This window comes from Mirounga leonina, unplaced genomic scaffold (genome assembly GCF_011800145.1).
Source record: "Mirounga leonina isolate KUSES-001 unplaced genomic scaffold, KU_Mleo_1.0 Mir_154, whole genome shotgun sequence".
NCBI lineage: Eukaryota > Metazoa > Chordata > Mammalia > Carnivora > Phocidae > Mirounga > Mirounga leonina.
In genome coordinates this window covers 57,233,677-57,250,017 of record NW_023270389.1, presented here as the reverse complement: position 1 = coordinate 57,250,017, position 16,341 = coordinate 57,233,677, and the positions used below count along the sequence as shown (strand labels likewise).

At 41.2% G+C, this 16,341-nt stretch overlaps 1 protein-coding gene across 1 annotated transcript; it reads left to right on the top strand.

Moving 5' to 3' along the window:
* Positions 1-880: 880 nt before the first annotated feature.
* Positions 881-4,339, top strand: LOC118013731 (lymphotactin-like). The gene is made up of 3 exons (XM_035009560.1): positions 881-968; positions 3,097-3,211; positions 4,076-4,339. Exons 1-3 carry the CDS (start codon positions 908-910, stop codon positions 4,233-4,235), a joined length of 336 nt encoding a protein of 111 aa, XP_034865451.1. The 5' UTR covers positions 881-907; the 3' UTR covers positions 4,236-4,339.
* The last annotated feature ends 12,002 nt before the right edge of the window (positions 4,340-16,341 follow it).

Sequence of the window (16,341 nt, the reverse complement as noted above, 5' to 3'; positions counted from 1 at the left end):
ATTTTATTTTTTTTAAAGATTTTTTATTTATTCATTTGAGAGAGAGAGTGAGCATGAGCACAAGCAGAGGGGAGGGTCAGAAGGAGAAGGAGAAGCAGACTCCCCGCTGAGCAGGGAGCCTGACACGGGGCTCTATCTCAGGACCCTGGGATCATGACCTGAGCCAAAGGCAGACCCTTAACCAATTGAGCCACCCAGGTGCCCCTCAAAGGTTTTTAAAAGGTATATATTAAGTTGCAATAAACCAAACATGTGCATATAGACATGCTCCAAACACACTTACTTAACTGTTTCTTGGGTATGAGGGGGTGTAAAGAAATGGGAATCACTTGAATGAGGATAGAGGGGAGAAATGAAAAGAAAAAGAGAGCTGGGAAGCTCAGATTGGCAGCAGTGTCCCTGTGCCCCCCTAAACAGTGGCTCTGGATGGTATCAGGGGCTCGTGAGCCACGGTGGTGGAATCCTCACATCACAGCTGATGTGACATGAGACAGATGGGGGAGCAGGACCACACTGACCACCTCACCCCATTTCCTTACACTGTCCCCATGCTGGGTCATAGTACCGATGTGGCCTTGGGGCATGTCTGCAGTGGAAGATTTGAATTTCAGCTGGTGGCAGGAGATGAGACAACCACGTTCCTTTATGCACACATTTGGTTTCATTGACACGTTAACCACAGGAGCAGGGGCGAAGACCACAGGTGTGGGGTTAGTATGAGCGGAGGCAAAGGAACTTTTTCTTAAAGAAAAAAGCATCTGTACTGCACAGACTTTCCACGATTCCACACCCACCCTGAAAGCCCCCATTCACCACAGGAAGTACGCTGACCACTGGAGGAATAAAGAGGCTTCTAAGAGCAGCCGTTCCTCACCTTCTCCTCGCATAGCTCAGCAAGACCTCAGCCATGAGACCTCTCCTCCTGGCCCTGCTTGGCATCTGCTTTCTCACTGAATTCATCGTGGAAGGTAAGTCGAAAGGTTCTGTATGAGAGAGGAACAGATATGCAGGCAGGTGGGTACATATTTGGGGTCTGACTCAGGTTTTGACTGGAGTAAACTGCTTTCTCCAGGGTAAGCCTCTGACTTCCCATGTGCAAAATAGGAATGATAACTTTGAATTCAAGGGACTTTATAGATTCTGAAGATAGACAGAACTTGCTTACAATCTGGCTCCCACTTTTCATAATTGCATCATTTGGGGTAAATTTCGCAACATCTGTGGACCTACGCTTACTTATAAGCTGAACATAATGACAGATACTCTCACCTGGGATTAAAATGAAAAAAAAAAAAAAAAAAAAAAACCAAACCAAAAACAAACCTAACAATTTAGGAATACTTACCAGATTTCCTCACTAGTAATAATTTCTTGATTAATGTTAGCTGTAGAATGGTGATGGTGATTATATGTGCCTTTGTAGCTTTTGCCTATTTAATATCAATCTTGATAAATTCTCAAAGATTTTGGAAGTTTAGTCACAATGTGGGGATGAGTTGGAGGTTGTATATTCTGAAGAAAATCAATAATTTCTATTTTAAAAAAATGATTGGGAGCTCATGCCTTCATACCCAGGAAATCAATATTACCTTCAAGTATATGGGAGAGTCTATTACCGCTATGAATATTGTTCCCATTAATGATAAATTTATAAGAGATTTAATTTATAAGAGACCATATGTTAAGTGCTAACAAATAGATCAATGCCTTATACACATTCAGATAAACCTGCAAGTTATACCTAGATGAGACTTAGGTATACTGAGCCTCACCTGACTGTTCTATACATATTTTCTTAAAGGATCATTTTTTTTCTCCAATTGATTGAAGTTTACTTCTCCTTGTGGCTCTGGCAATAAAAGAGAATATCCTTCAAGTATAATTAATGTTTCAGTTAACTCTCCTTTCAACTGCCTAATTTGTAGACTTACTACTTAGAATAGGATATATGAATCTGATCATGGATCCCTAAGGGTGTCTACGAATAGAGGTGGCAAAGTCTGGAATTCCTTGAAATTGTGGGCAAAATAAATATTGATGTAACCAACAACTTTAAGGCTAGTTAATTAGGCCAAATATTGCAATGTGGCTGGCAATTTGCTGAGAAAATAGGTCTGCTGTTTGGTGGGAACCCAGGTATGGTTAGGGGCAGCGACCTTCTGTTGGAGACAGAGGAGGACTGCAGACACTTGGGTCACTTCCCAAGCTTCCTCCTTGAATGACCTCTATGAGTCCCACTGGGGCTTAGCCTCTATGTACAACTGTGGGCAAAGCAATCTCTGCTCTGATTCAGCTCTGCAACAGGAGTGAACATGATGGTTTCAGTGATAACACTACTGAGAATAAGAAGGTTTGGGCATTTAGTAGGATTCTTTGGGTCTTGGGAGTCCATGTTAGGTACTTCTCAGAGAAAAATATTGTTTCCTAAGTAGTGAGAGAAATACAAGAAAGGATCTCTGTCTTTCACTGGGGTGAAAGACAGTTGAGCATTAAACATAAATTGGCAAAGATGGGGGGTAAAGAATGTGTGGACGACATACTGGGAATGCTGGAAAGGAGGGATGAAGAGGGGCACAGCTAGCTGACAAACACCTTATATTTAGTGTCATGTTCAAAAAAAGCCTTCTGATATCAGCAACACCGTAGATCAAACTTGATCCTCATCAGCTGTTACTTTAGATGCTTTTTAGCTGAATATTTCCCTGAGAAGCAAATACCAGTCATTTTACCTTAGGAGAAAATCAGCACCTAGAAACCGTGATTAGTTTCTACCAAACCTTTAATATTATTAACTCTCCCAAGTTATTTCCCCTTCTCCAATGTAAGATTGCTCTCTGAATTGAAGTTTAGAAATCCCCTTGTGTGTGGGGGGGTGGATTTCTGTTGAGGATGAACAGTTTATGAACTCCATCCTTTATATATCTTACACCTTAACATTTAAGATAACACATGTGCCTCTTCCCACATTTTAATGTTGCCTTCCCCAAATTACTCTTTATCACATCACTCTTTGTTATTTTATTTATAGCACTGTAACATTTATACTATTTGAAATGATAATTTATTTTTGTTTGTCTTCTTGGTTTTCTTTACCAGGTGTGGGGAGTGAAGTCCTAGAAAAGAGCATCTGTGTAAGTTTAACGACCAAGAGACTACCAATTAAAAACATCAAGACCTACACCATCAAGGAGGGCTCCATGAAAGCAGTAATGTGAGTTTGTCTCCCCAAAAGCTGGGCTTGATGGGACACAGTGTATAGAAATGCTGCCTTCCTCAGGAAGCTGGCATGGGGGAAGACCTCAAGTGAACCAATAGCCCCTTTGTTTTTCCAATTAACCATGTCTTTATGTAGCACCAAATAGCAATTATTGAAAAAATTTGACAGTCAAATAAAGAATATCATCCTCTTTTCTGATTTAGTTTAGCAGGAGAATCTGACTGGGAAATGGATTAATATTGTGCTCAGTTCTGAGGGTTAGGTTTAGAGATGGCTGGTGTGGCTCAGGATTTGACCATATAACCACACTGGTATAGGATGCTTCTCAACCCATCCCTTCTCTTTCCTTATGGTGTGCTAGAGTAAAGTAGAGTGCCATGTTTTATCAGTTACCATATCTTAAGGAAATGTGTGAAAAACTAGCTACATAGTACCATTCTCTTTCCAGGATCTCATTTTCAGAATAGTGGCTCTTCCCAACACATAATTGCAATTTTACCCAAAGAGATTAAATAAAATCACCTCTGTCCAGGAAACAAGATGAGTGTGTTTAGATGTGAAAAGGAAGATATATGTAATAATTGAACTAGATGACCTCAGATGTCCAGTGTAGTCACAACATTTGGTAGCTTGGATGGAAAAAGGAGTCTGAGAATTATGATGAATAAAGGAGCTAGGTATTACCTGGATGTATTTCTCTTTTGTGTTAAAATAGATGGCAGGAGAAAGGTTTTCATTTATGGTGTCAAGGTTTTGAGAATAATTTCTGCACATAACCTCTTATATCTGGTCTGATCTTAACTCCTGGTTCCAAGGCTGTGAGGACGTGACTAACTCTATCTTTTCCTTGATTTGCAGATTTATTACCAGACGTGGCTTTAAAGTCTGTGCTGATCCACAAGCTGACTGGGTGAAAAAGGCAGTAGAAATTGTGGACACGTCTACCAGAAGGAACATGAAACAGACCAAGCCTACAGGAGCCCAACATTCCAATACAGCTGTGACCCTGACTGCATAGTGGTCTTCTGGCCCCTCGTTTCCTCACTAGCCAGCCAGCTCATTTCCCTTTATAAACTCCTGGATAATTAGATTATATTCACTTTTTATAAAAGTGCTGCATGAGCCAACTTATTTTCTTGTATTTTTATTTTTTATGTCTTTCATATTCATTTAGATGTTTTAATTAATAAATATTTATTACTGAGAATAATCTCAAAGTCTATTCATTGCATATTGGGAAAGATAATATATCATTTATGCTCTGTCTCTGTCCTAACTGTCCCTCCCATTGACGGTATTCATGATGGGAGAGATTTTGGCCAGTGTTTATCAGAGATGAAAGCTATAGTCATCATTCTTAGATTCCAGCTTGCAAGTGACAATTGTGACAACGTGACAAGTGACAATTGTGACAACGGCAACAATTTAAGAACTATTTCAACCTGTCTTCATAATAGAGTTCTATTTACGAAATAGGGGAGAAAATAAGCCAACTGTCATTGCATTTCCATTCTGAGGGTCCACTTCTCAAAAATGGCTTCACTCATGTTTGATCTCTAGCAGATTCTCTTAACTGTGTTTCTTTTGGTTTCCTGTGAAAGGACACAAACAAAGGGCTTGTCAGTTCTTTCATTTGCCAAGGTAGCAAAGGTTAGACTTTTGGTGAAAAGATATTTTATTCAAATAACAGTCACTGCTCTTTGAAATGGGCAATGACCTTGCTGTCTTCCCGTGTTGTCTGTAATTGTCACTACTTTATCATACTAGGCATGCCTGGCTGTCAGTAAGCTTTTAAATACCTCAAACACTGGCAGCCTGGAACATTTCTTGAATGTGATCACAACTTGCAGTAAAGTTTTAATTAAATGTTCATCTAGGCATTCGCAATATCCCAGACTCATGCTCTGTTATATTTTCATTAAATTGCCAATTTGATTCATGTTTATGCCTATATACTATCCACGTAACCCATGATGCATACATCCAGTTCTAGTAAGAATTAACTGTGCCTTGATCATTTCAAGGGAAGAGGGAATACTTACTACTATCTAGTCCTCAGGGGGCACTCAGCAATATCAAATGCTTTCAGAGATTAACTGAGGGCAGCTGGTTGGAATCTGCTCACTTCTAGTCATCCAGCTAGTGAGCCAGAGTGGGCTCCATTAGAAAGTCGCTTCCTAGCAAAAGGTGGGCCCATCTATCCTTTCCCGCTTCTATTTGCCCACAATAATTTTCAAAGCTGGCTTAAAGAAACAAGGACTAAGAAAAAAATACTTGCTTTATGAGGGGTGACACATGGCAAAGTCATAGAAGAGGAACGGAATGGATTCTTGATTGAGGTGTGTATTTGATTTCCCAAATGTGTCCCAGACCCTAGAGGTTTCCATGATATAATAATAATATGACAAATGGAAGAATATGGGTATGCACATCTTGTTAACTTACCACATTATCGAAGGTGGTGCTGTATGATGTCAAGGGATTTCAGCCAAGTAGTGTACATAACTTTTAACTAATTGACTGGATGTTTTGAATTCATTTGTGTAGGACCTGAGTTTTCTAACTATACTCTGGTGGTTTATTGGATTTTAATTCAATTCAATTCAAAGAAATAATGTAAGAAGAAGAGATCTCAGAATATTATTTTCTTTTTTTAGGGGCTGCGACCACTATTTGTGCTCCTATGACATCTTGTACTTACCTTTAACCAAAAATTTATCAATTTGTACTGAAATTGCTCATTTGTCTCTCTGTGTCTCCCCACCCCCCTCCCGCCATCCCCACAATTAGACTGGAAGCTGCTTGTATGTATTATTCAGAGCTTAGGATAGAACTTTAGGGCGTCAGTTAATATTTGTTGGATGGATGGGGGGAAGAACACGTTAGCTTATTTCCTTCATTCTATGTCTTTTATAGTTCTAAAATTATATTTAACTCAAAATAAACTTTAAAAAAAGATTTTATTTATTTATTTGATGGAGGGGGGAGAGAGGAAGGGAGGGAGAGAGGAGAGAGAAAACACAAGCAAGGGAAGTGGGAGAGGGAGAAGCAGGCTCCCCACTGAGCAAGGAGCCTGATATGGGGCTTGATCCCAGGACCCTGGGGTCATGACCTGAGCTGAAGGCAGATGCTTAGCTGACTGAGCCACCCAGGAGCCCTCAAAATAAACTTTTTTTTTTTAAATGATGTTCAGTTCAGCAAACATTTTGGGGGTACTTTCTTTAGGGCAAGCACTGTGTTAAGCTCAGGATATATCAAGATAAGTAAAACAGCATTTCTGCCCTCGGGAACTCACAGTCTAGTGGATGAAACTATGATGTAAGCAAACCAACTGCAGTACAGGGCTTAAAACAGGAAATAATATAAGCATGTTCAAGAAACAGAGATAACATGGAGAAGGGAATGATTATCTTGGGAATGTACTCTCAAAGGATTTCTGATTTTATATAAAATTATGAATTATTATTATTCATAAAAAATGCCAGGAAGATGCACCTTTAGTTGGTTTGAAGAAAGATGTTGTTACGTGTTTTTCTCTGCACTAGGAAATTCCTCACTGTGATTATAATATTTGTATAGTATTTTATGCTTTTCTAGGTATCTGATGTAACAACACAGTGAGTCTAAAACTGTCACTATAATTTAATTGGTGAGAAAATGAGCCACACAGAGATTGAATGTCTTGGCTAAGAGCACAGAGTTACTGAGAAACTGAGCCTAATCTCAGACATCGACTTTCCATGCTATCCCAGCCTCATGAAGAAGAGTGGGGTGCAGGAGTCCCCCTAGCGTGGAGGTAAAATAGGAGTTCTCAGAGCATGGCCACATCATCCCATAAGTCTCAGAATTTTTAAGGTAACAGAAGTATTTGAAGACCATAACAAGCACTTCCCATTTGATTTTTTCCTATGCAATTATTTTTAAAATGTTTTAAATTTATTAAAATAACATGAATGTAGTCAAAAGTTTAAATAGTACAAAAGGATCACTAAGGAAACCCACAGTCTCCTGCCCTGTTCTTTCTCTTTTTTAATCTTCTTCTTCATAGACAACTGCTTTTCACTCTTTTAGCTGATGATCGTCCTCATAGTCACCTTCAAATCACCAAGAGTTGCACGCCACTATTTCCTGGGTTGTCAATTTTGGACATGATCTGTGGCTGCCTGTATGAAACGTTAGGACCTAGCTCACTTAGTCCCAACCTTCTGCCATTGTCTCCATAGGATTATGTCGATATTTCCAGTTAGTTATGTTGATAGCTTTAAGTAATATACGTATTCTTTATTTCTTGTCCTGTCAACTGTGGACAGCATTTCTTGACTTTGCATTTGCAATACTGTTCTGTTTTCTATAGCAAATACTTAAATAGTTTTTACTCTGTCACCAGCACTAGTTTATTGCTTTACAAATGTTAAGACATTTATCACATAACTGACCTCAATTAAAGACAAGACAACTAGCACATGAAAACTGTGAGGGATATAGCTCAGATGTAAACCCCTGGAGGTGTGGTCCAAGTTCATGCTGTTGACGGCTATGTCACGCTAAATTCCTCTCTTCAGAAGCCAGTCCCCTGAAGACCAAACCACACATAAAGAACCCATGAAGAGAGTAGCAGGCCTACATAATATCTTCGTCTAGCCAATTAATTAATTAGTTCATTCAGTAAGCATTTATTGAGGGTCTACTCTGTGCCAGAAACTGAGGTGCGGCAGTGAGCAGAACAAAGTTCCTGCTCTCACCAAGCTTACCTTGCGATAAAATGTGCCCTATCTCTTTCTCCAGGATTCCTCCATCAACTCAATCAACAGATGTTTATGGTGCCTAACGCACGCAGTCTGGACGCTTTGCTGGGCTCTGGGATGCAGTGCGGAAACCGGACACAGTCTTTACCTGCGGGAAGCTTACCCAGCTAAGCAGACAAGTTCACCACAATGTCACCCGGGCGCTGAGAGGGAGACCAGAGAGCGCGCTATGGACGCGCAGGCGCAAACCTGCCCAGGCTTCAGCCTGCGGAGTGGGGCAGGACCAGCTCGAAAGTAGTCTTCAGCCTGAAACCGAGGGATGAGCCAGTTAGCCAGGGGGTTTCAGTGCATTCCAGGCAAAAAGAACAGCAGCCGTGAAAATTCCTGCAGGCCAGAGAGATGGGTTAAGGAAATGCGCATGGTTTCTTACGACTGGCCAACCAAGGGACAAAGTGAAGGTTAGAGAATAATGGGGGTGGGACAAAAGTGAGGGAGAGAGATGGAGAATTTCCCCAGGGCTTCGCCAGCTAGAGCAGGAGTGTGCACTTCATGTTACAGGCTGTGGGAAATGACACTGCTTGCCAGGTGCAAAGTGAAGTGCACAGAATGAGATGGGGGCTGGGAAGCCAACTGGGAGCGGGCTCTGGACCTGGTAACTTTTGAACTTGGCCTGGCATGGTGTGACACATTTTCACTTTTCCTCTCGGGCCTTTTCTGCTTAGCCAGCGTGCGCATCAGCGATGCTTGATTGCCCGACTCTGGTGGGTGGCTCAGTGGCATGCCAAATGCCTCAGGCCAGCTGCTTCGTTCCAGATTCCTTGGCTGGGCGGAGCCAGGGCTGGGATGGGAAAAAACCGCATTTGCAGAATCACCTTATTATTTGCATTATTTATTGGCTAAGGCTGGATCGGTGGGACCAAGAGGAAGGAGGAGGCAGGGCTGGGAAGCAATAAACTTGATATTACTGGGGTTTTAGAGATCCACAGACCAAGCTTTTTCTGATTTATTTGGTTTCCTGCGTATTTGTTGAGCACTTGGCAGAGTACAAGGGACACAGGATCTAGTCCGCTGTTACGGAGCCCATGATCTGGTGGGGAGAAAGTGCAGTCCCCAAAGCCATTCCAACTTGGATATTCCTGACAGTGCAGCTCAGGGCTCCTCTCCTCTCAGAGAGCTTTGTGATGTCCCGAGCTTGGGTGACGGCCCTCTCATGTGCCCACTCAGCCCCTGGGCTTAGCTCTATTGTGGCTCATTTCACTCTGAAATACCAATTACTTTTCTTTGTTTCTTGTCTTACTTCGTACATAGTCAGGGTAGGGACTGTGAATTTGATCCCTCTGTATCTAGTGCCTGGCATAATGCCTGGGACATCACAGGCTTCCAGTAAGTTTTTGTGGAATATATACGACATTATGTGAATCTACTCCAGCAATTATCATAAAAAGCTATAGGCATGCAGAAGAGAGAATAGTTAAAAGTGCCCTGGGGAAGTTCAGAAAAGCTCTTCAGAAGAGGTAATATAAAAATTGTGCCTTTAAACCTGAGAAGGAGCTCTCCAGGAAGAGAACTTAGAGGTGGGTGTTCCTGCTGGGGAGGGGGGGGCACATGAATGGAGGCACGTTGAGGGACACTGCTTATTTTGGGGATGTCTATGGTGTAGACTCAGGGGTCACAGAGGCCAGGTAGCTGAGGCTAAACTGAAAAGCCCTGAGTGCCCTGGAAAAGGATAGGAGTTTAAATGGAACACCCCTGGGGCAGCGTGATCAGATCTAGGTTGGGAATACTAACTTGAGGGAGTAATAAAATGGTTGGAGGTGGAGGGGATAGTGAGGTGACCACTGCATCAGGCCAGGCTGGAGGAGGTGGTGGCTTGGATGAGGTCCTTGAAGTGGGAATAGGAGCGAGGGGTCTGGGACAGGACCGGAATGGCTTGGTTAGCAACGGGTGTGTGGGCTGAACCAGTTGGAGGAAGCGAGGCTGCTCTGAGGCTTCCAGTTTGGAAGACTGGTTAAGAAAGACCACAACAGATTGGTAAGATTTTAGTCTAATTTCTGGTGTGGTTACTAATAGATCCTGAAAAACAAAACAGTACAACAACAACAACAAAACAGTACCAAGGAGAAGGGGATGAGGAGAAGGATGAGACCTGGAAGAGTAAAAAGACTCTATCAGCCTTAATGCTCAAGTCATTCAGACAAAAGCCCAAACTGCATTTTTATTCCTTTTTGACAGATAATCTCTTTACAAGGATGAGGTAAAAATAACACTGAATATCTGTGAAATTCTCTGTGCCCCTTGGGGAAACAAAGGTATACATAAATGGAATACAGTATCTGCTGGGTGAGTCACCAGTGTTATTTTAAGAGAGATTTGTCACACGGTAGTGGGAGGCAAAGAGGAGCAGAGAGATGAATCCGTAATGAGAGAAGGAGAGAAAAGAGGTACAAGAAAAGGTTCTGAGTGGGAATTGGGAGTGACTGTGAGGCGGTGTTTGAGGACAGAGGATGAGGGAAGAGGCTGAAGGGATGTTTCTTTTTTCCTTCTTTGGGAGGAACTAGTAAAAAATTGGGACAGACTGCTGAGGGGTGGAAGGACAGAGGAGTGAGCTGGAACCTCAGCCGAGAAATAGTTGCCCTTCCCCAGCCTTCCAAAAGAAATTTCAGGCAAATCCAAGTGATGCATGTTGATTTCTGTCACACCGTTTGCCTGAAGTAGTTGCTAAGGCTGTATGATCTGCTTCCTCCCCAAACTTGTGATTTATTTCATCAAGGTGGAATGCTGAATGAGATATTTGGGAGGCAGTTTCACATTCTAGAGTAAGGAAACAAAAGACACATGGCCAGACTGAGATGGTCTTAATCAGAACCACCAGACCCTGTGTGAGGGACGACTGGACTCCATTTCCCTGAAGACTGGATGGGGGAGGGGAGTGTTGGCAGACCAACCCATCATAAGCACTGGGGGAAAGACAGGAGCGAGGGTCTTCGTGTGATCTCTCCCCCACATCCTCACTCTCCCGGGTAGATACTAGCATGGTGGTTAGGAGTCTTAGCTCTGCCTGGATTTGTATCATGGCTTTACCACTTACTATATAGGTGAGCAAGGGAAAATTTCTCAATTCCTCTGTGCCTTAGGCTGTCTCATTCATAAAATTGGAATAATAATAGTGCTGAAGATTATTGTGAGGGTTAAAGCAGTTAAAACAGGGCTTGGCATAAAGTGAAGGCTCAATAAATGTTAGCTTTTATTATCCCTAGTGGGTAGGGTGGGAAAGGATGTGGTAAAATGGAGGGTAGATGGAAAAGGAATAGATACACTGAGGATGGACAAGATTTCCCGGAAGCTGACATTTACTGGTTGAGACCTCTGTCTCCATCATTTAGGCAAAACTGGATTTAATTTTCTATTTTTTCTCAATAATTGCATCTAACTTATCAAATCATAGTGTGTTCTATGGAGTACTTGTACCAGGAAAGTCTTCATTTAAAAAAAAAAGAAAAGACTATGGTCAAATGCATTTAGGAAACGATCATCCATCCCCCTTCCTCTTGGAGAATCATGGCGACAGCTTGTCCAAGTCTCTGAGAAATGCTGTGAAAGGGACAACCAGTAAACCTCACTTATCTCGCTGTGTCCTCAAGTTAACCTGAATACAAAACTCCTTTCCATATACTATTTATTAACATCCCAGGAACACCTACTGAACATAAATTCTTCAAAACGTTGGAGACCAAAAACCTACTCAGATCCATAATCTTGGAAGAACAAATCTACAATCCTTTAACAGCATCACCATGACCAGAAAGAGGAATCTACTCCAGGTCAGCTCACTTCTTGTCTCTGTAACTTGGAGCCTAGAGTGCCACTTTGGAAGTGTCTGTTATTTCTGGATTGTGTGTGTGTGTGTGGGTGTGTGTGTGTGGGCAAGCGTGCGCATGTGAAGTGTTCACAGAGTCTTTGGCTTCTTTATGTTGTAATTAACCAGGTACTGCCTAAAGCATCTACTTACCAGCCCTGGTTGAATATCTACCATGAATGAGATGTCATGCTAAGTACTTTGGGGCCAAAAGGGAATACTTGAAGGATTCTGAACTTTCCTTTTTCAGTGGCTTTGTGGGTGCCCTTCATTATGCCTGGAGTGTGACACTCTGCCTCCGCTTTCCTCCTTCTCCAATCATTAGTGTCCATCTTAGATGCCACCTCCTCTAAGGAACCTCTCCTGTTCTTCCAGTTGGATCTCATTTGTGGCTTCTCTAAATCTCTGGCCTTTTGTTACACCATTCATTTTACTCTGCTTCAAATTGTAGATATTTGTGAAGTTTTTATCCCTCAAGAAATTGGAAGTTGTTGGCAGCAGGGACTGCATCTCATTCAACTCTGTATTTCTTGTAGTACCAACAACAGGGCTCTCCCATAGTCTGTGCTCAACATGCAGTTGCTGAATTGGAACTGTTAAAAGGAACATAAGGTATGGTCCATGTCCCTTGAGTTGTTCAGATCACATTTGTGGAGATAATACCTACATGGGAGGATATAATGACGACAGAAGGTAGAGGTGACTGGTCATCGCTTAGTTAATGGAATGGACTGACTCTGCTCCAGTTGATTGGTTGTGGCTGCCTGACTTTCTGTATTTGATGAGATCTTGAGGCTACTTCTTGGCTAGTGGGAAGAGTGCTGTGGTCAGTTATTGGTGTCTTCCTTGTATTATGAGCTCACTGGTGGCATGCATTCAGATTATGTGGTGATACTGGTATGGTCAACAGTGCATGGGGCTGAGAAGCAGGTTACTATGGGCTGTTGGGGTTGGTTACAGAAAGCTTGTGCCATGGATAAAGATATTTCAACTGGACCATGGAAGAGGAGTAGGTTTTAAAAACCACTGGGGAGAAGTGATATAAGATAAAAGGTGTGGTGGGGTAAAAAATCAAGATATTTTTGTGGAGTATTTCATTACTTTGCCTCTTCTAGTAGACTATAAATGTTCTGAAGTCAAGGCCCATTTTTGCTCTACTCATGACTATATAGCAATGTCTGGCCAAGTGCCTGGCACAACGCAAATACTCAGCAGATATATGCTAAATGATCAGCGAGTATGGCCAGGACACTTAAGATGATAAGTAGGATGAATGCAAATGTATCTTAGGAAGGTTTCTTGAGCCTGAAGAATTAACTTTATCTTGCAGTCATTTTGAAGAATTGATCTTATTTAGGGGACAACTTGAGTTCCATGGAGATGTCAGTGGCATCTGAGTGCTATATCACACAGCTGAATTAAGGTAATTCATTTAGATCCATTTCCCATTATTGACCTCATCACAGCATCACACGCCTGTACCCGCACCAGTAGGAAATGTAAGTCTCAACAAAGCGTGGATGTCCAGACACATTTCTGGGGCTGTTCAGCTGAGGTGGAATCTCCTGGGTGTCTCCTGTTTCCAGGGATAGAGCACTCTCTCCTGTCACAGAAAAACAGGCCATTTGTGAGTTGGGCTGCTAAGCCAGGACACACAGGCATGAGCAGAGAAACCTGCAGCATGAATCCTCTCCTCTGCTCTCATGGTTGGCAACTCACTTTGGGAAGAAGATTCATTTCACTCCTCAGGACAATTCCATGAAAGAGCTGTGCCATTAGACTTCCATGCATGCATGTCCACATCAAAATGGGTTGAGAGAAAAAGTGGATATTTATACATCCATGTCATTAACTTTCCATCTGGACAAAATATAGGCCCTCATGTTTAGTTTTCATTGTAAACAGAAGAGGCAAATAATATTAGTGTAGTGTCATGATTGTTTTAATCACTTTTGTGATTATTTTTCTGCCTTGATTGGAATTCTCTAACTTGCTATCTCATCACAGTGTTAAAATTTTGTCACGTGTTTGGAAGAAGTTGTCTTGGGTTTCAAGGAATCACAATTACTTAAATGTTTCGGTGGACAACAGCAGAGGAATCTAATGGTAAGGTGGGCTATACCTTATTGAGACTGACAATCCTTTCACATTTGTCCAAGAAACTGCTCTGTGTATGTTTTGATTAACACTTATATTTACCTGATTGACTCTGAAAATACTAAAATTTTATATTCCATGTAATAGATTTGTAATGTTTAGTAAAAAATACGTTGGGAATGAACATTAGATTCTAGAGTGAGTTGTTTAATGTGGCTGGAGTTGTTTCTTGATCTGATAGTGGTTATACCAGTGTGTTTAGTTCATGAACATTCTCTTAGCTGTTAACTTACATATATTTTTTGATATGTGTGTTATAGGTCAATAAAAAATTGAAAGAAGTCATCATTTAGTTCCTTCTTTTTCATATATTTAAGGCTGGAATTCATTAAGAATCCACAAGAGTTAAATATGACAAAATGTAGAGGTAGCAAATTGTTTTAATGGTGGAAGGTTTAAGGACACTAGAAGTGGGAGAAGGTAGCTTACTTCTCATCACATTCACCTTAAACAATTAATTTCATGGAGTTGATATAACATTAATCATAATCACCAGTGTGATTCTAATAATCAAGAGCATCATAGCTAAAGATGAAAGATTAAGGGTTTGGAAATCATTTTCCTCCTAACCAATGAAGTGTTTCTCCATCTATCTTGTCAAAAGCAAGACCAACAGGCAGAGAAAAATTGCATAAAAATGAAAAGATCCCAGGACACCGTTGATGTATACCCTTGGCATATTATCTTGATGCTTTGAAAGTAAGAAACAATTTCAAATGCCTCTGTTTACAAATGTCCTTTTTAGAACATTTTTACTTGCATTAATTCACTGAAGCTTCAGAGCAAAAGACGGATGAGATAGGGTAGGAAGGTGGGAATTGTAATGTTTCAAATGAGGAAAAAGAGAAGTAAGATCTTACGCTAGGCTGCACAATCTAGGTAACTACACAGCCAGAGCTTCTGACTCTGGTCCAGTTCTGTCTTCTGTGTTCTTTGAGTATTCTGCACTAAATATTTATTATATAAATGTGAATAAAGGTTGTCCAACAAAAAGCACCCACAACCCTTTATTAAGTGTCCATTCCCTATGAAGCGGAGTGCTGGGAGGGGAAGAATCCATAAGTCCTTTCTAATTAATTGCATCTCTCCCTCCAGGCAGGTCCTTTGTTTTCTCACGTTTGATGGGGTGAGTTTTTTTTTTTTTTAATAACTACAAGCAAAACTGCAGTAACTCTTGAATTAATATTCTCTCTTAAGACACTGGTAAACACTCCGTGTTCAAAGCTCTGATAACCTGAATATGGTACAGAAGTCCATGTTTAATGATGGGAGGCAAGTCATCCTTAATTAGCACAGCTAAACCAAGGGCCTGTGAATAGATGGGTCAATCTACAAGGATCGTGTGAAGGTATAATGATTTCTAACTCTAGCTACTACCAAATAAACATGATGTATTGCTTCATGCACAAATATATAGTGGTTTTATTATCCTATGTTGAAAAAGGATGCATGAGTGATTTCAGGGTTTGGTTCAAGAGCCTTCACAGCAGATCTTGGGAGAGGAACTTTAGAGATTGCATAGGAATTTACTGCAAGGAATTTAAAACTATTTTGTAAAGATACCTGCAGATTTTGGATGAAAAAGCTTATCTCCTTTTTACTGCTACCCCGTGTTGGTGTACAATGGCAAACCTGGAATTCTAATCAGCTTTTTTCCTCTTGGGACATGATGGTGTTAAGATGCATTTTTTTAAACCATCAGGTTCAGTTTGTGCTGAGCCCCAAACTGGAGTTGGGATTGGTTGGCTGCAGGGTACTAACTTTCACTTCTAGTGGTAACCATGGTGATGACTCTCAGCCCAGGTTACATGGCAAATTCCTCTCCTTCACCTCCTGGAACTCTGGAGAGAAGACTGGGGAGCATATTCTTGCTTGTCTTTCTGAGTAATGGGTGGGCTTTTTGGAGGAAGTGCTGTCTTCTATATAGCACCATCTCCACATTCAGAACTTACAAAGGGTTGGACACACCGTGGGGGCTTGGAGGAGAAGTGGATCATGCTCCCATTACTCAAGGTGCCATCTTTCCTTTCTGCTCCTTTCTTTTCTCCCTGGCCATTAATTAATATGCTCAGAGCATTCTGGTTTCATTACCGTGTCCACAAGTACATCTGTATATTTGGAATATTTCTAAGACATAAAGGAAGAGATAGAAGGAAGAAAACTGCAAAAACAGAGTCTCTTGACATTGAGACGAGCTTAGACATAAATATTTTATTCTTTCCTTGATTACATTTTGTGTGTACAACTTTTGAGCAAAAAAAAAAAAACAATTTAAAAAGATATCACTATCCTCTGATTACACTAATAAATCACATGGATTGCTATAAAGCTGTGTAATGTATTATGCTCTGGAGGAAGGAAATTTC

What these genes read in the sequence shown, in the direction of transcription:
- LOC118013731 (XM_035009560.1), top strand. Translation starts at nt 908, where the DNA reads ATGAGACCTCTCCTCCTGGCCCTGCTTGGCATCTGCTTTCTCACTGAA. An exon ending in CACTGAATTCATCGTGGAAG is followed by an intron (nt 969 to 3,096) that starts GTAAGTCGAAAG and finishes TTTCTTTACCAG; the next exon opens with GTGTGGGGAGTGAAGTCCTA. An exon ending in GGCTCCATGAAAGCAGTAAT is followed by an intron (nt 3,212 to 4,075) that starts GTGAGTTTGTCT and finishes CTTGATTTGCAG; the next exon opens with ATTTATTACCAGACGTGGCT.